This window comes from Merops nubicus, unplaced genomic scaffold (assembly GCF_000691845.1).
Source record: "Merops nubicus isolate BGI_N331 unplaced genomic scaffold, ASM69184v1 scaffold26226, whole genome shotgun sequence".
Taxonomy (NCBI): domain Eukaryota; kingdom Metazoa; phylum Chordata; class Aves; order Coraciiformes; family Meropidae; genus Merops; species Merops nubicus.
Window position 1 is genome coordinate 4345 of NW_008614791.1, and position 424 is coordinate 4768.

The window sequence follows — 424 nt, forward strand, 5'->3', positions numbered from 1 at the left end:
AGCAAAGGAGCCTCGGAGGAAGAGTTCCTAGCAGCCTCCTAGAGGGCAGCTGGGCCCTTACCTGGCTGCATTCGGTCCTTGGTGTACCAGAGGGCGAAGCCGTCGCCGTTCAGGTTCTTCTTGCCCTGCCCATGGATCCTGAAGTGCACCTGCATCTCCCAGTCCCTCAGGTAGCACGGCTGCAAGGGCAGCAGCCAGGAGGTGAAAGGGGGGCAGCCCTCCAGCCCTCACCCAGCACCCCCCTGCCCACAGACGGGGGGGGGGCTGGAGGGAAGGGACCCTGGCAGCTGACTCCTTTTGTGGGTTAGGGTCTGAGAAGGCGTTTTTCAAGCCGTAGGGATGTGAAACCCATGCAGATTCCAAGGTCCAATTTGAGTTCAGTGGGATTAACAAGGAATTCTAGGAGCTGGGCTGCTGGTCCACA

The 424-nt window shown here is 60.1% G+C and overlaps 1 protein-coding gene across 1 annotated transcript in view; it reads right to left on the reverse strand.

The window, feature by feature from the left end:
• LMAN2L (lectin, mannose-binding 2-like) overlaps positions 1-179 on the reverse strand; it is a gene marked incomplete at both ends in the record, with an annotated part of 4465 nt that extends 4286 nt beyond the window's left edge. Inside the window, one exon of the mRNA XM_008942355.1 lies at positions 62-179. Coding sequence (XP_008940603.1) covers positions 62-179 — 118 coding nt within the window. The remainder of the gene's footprint in view (positions 1-61) is intronic.
• Between the last annotated feature and the right edge of the window lie 245 nt (positions 180-424).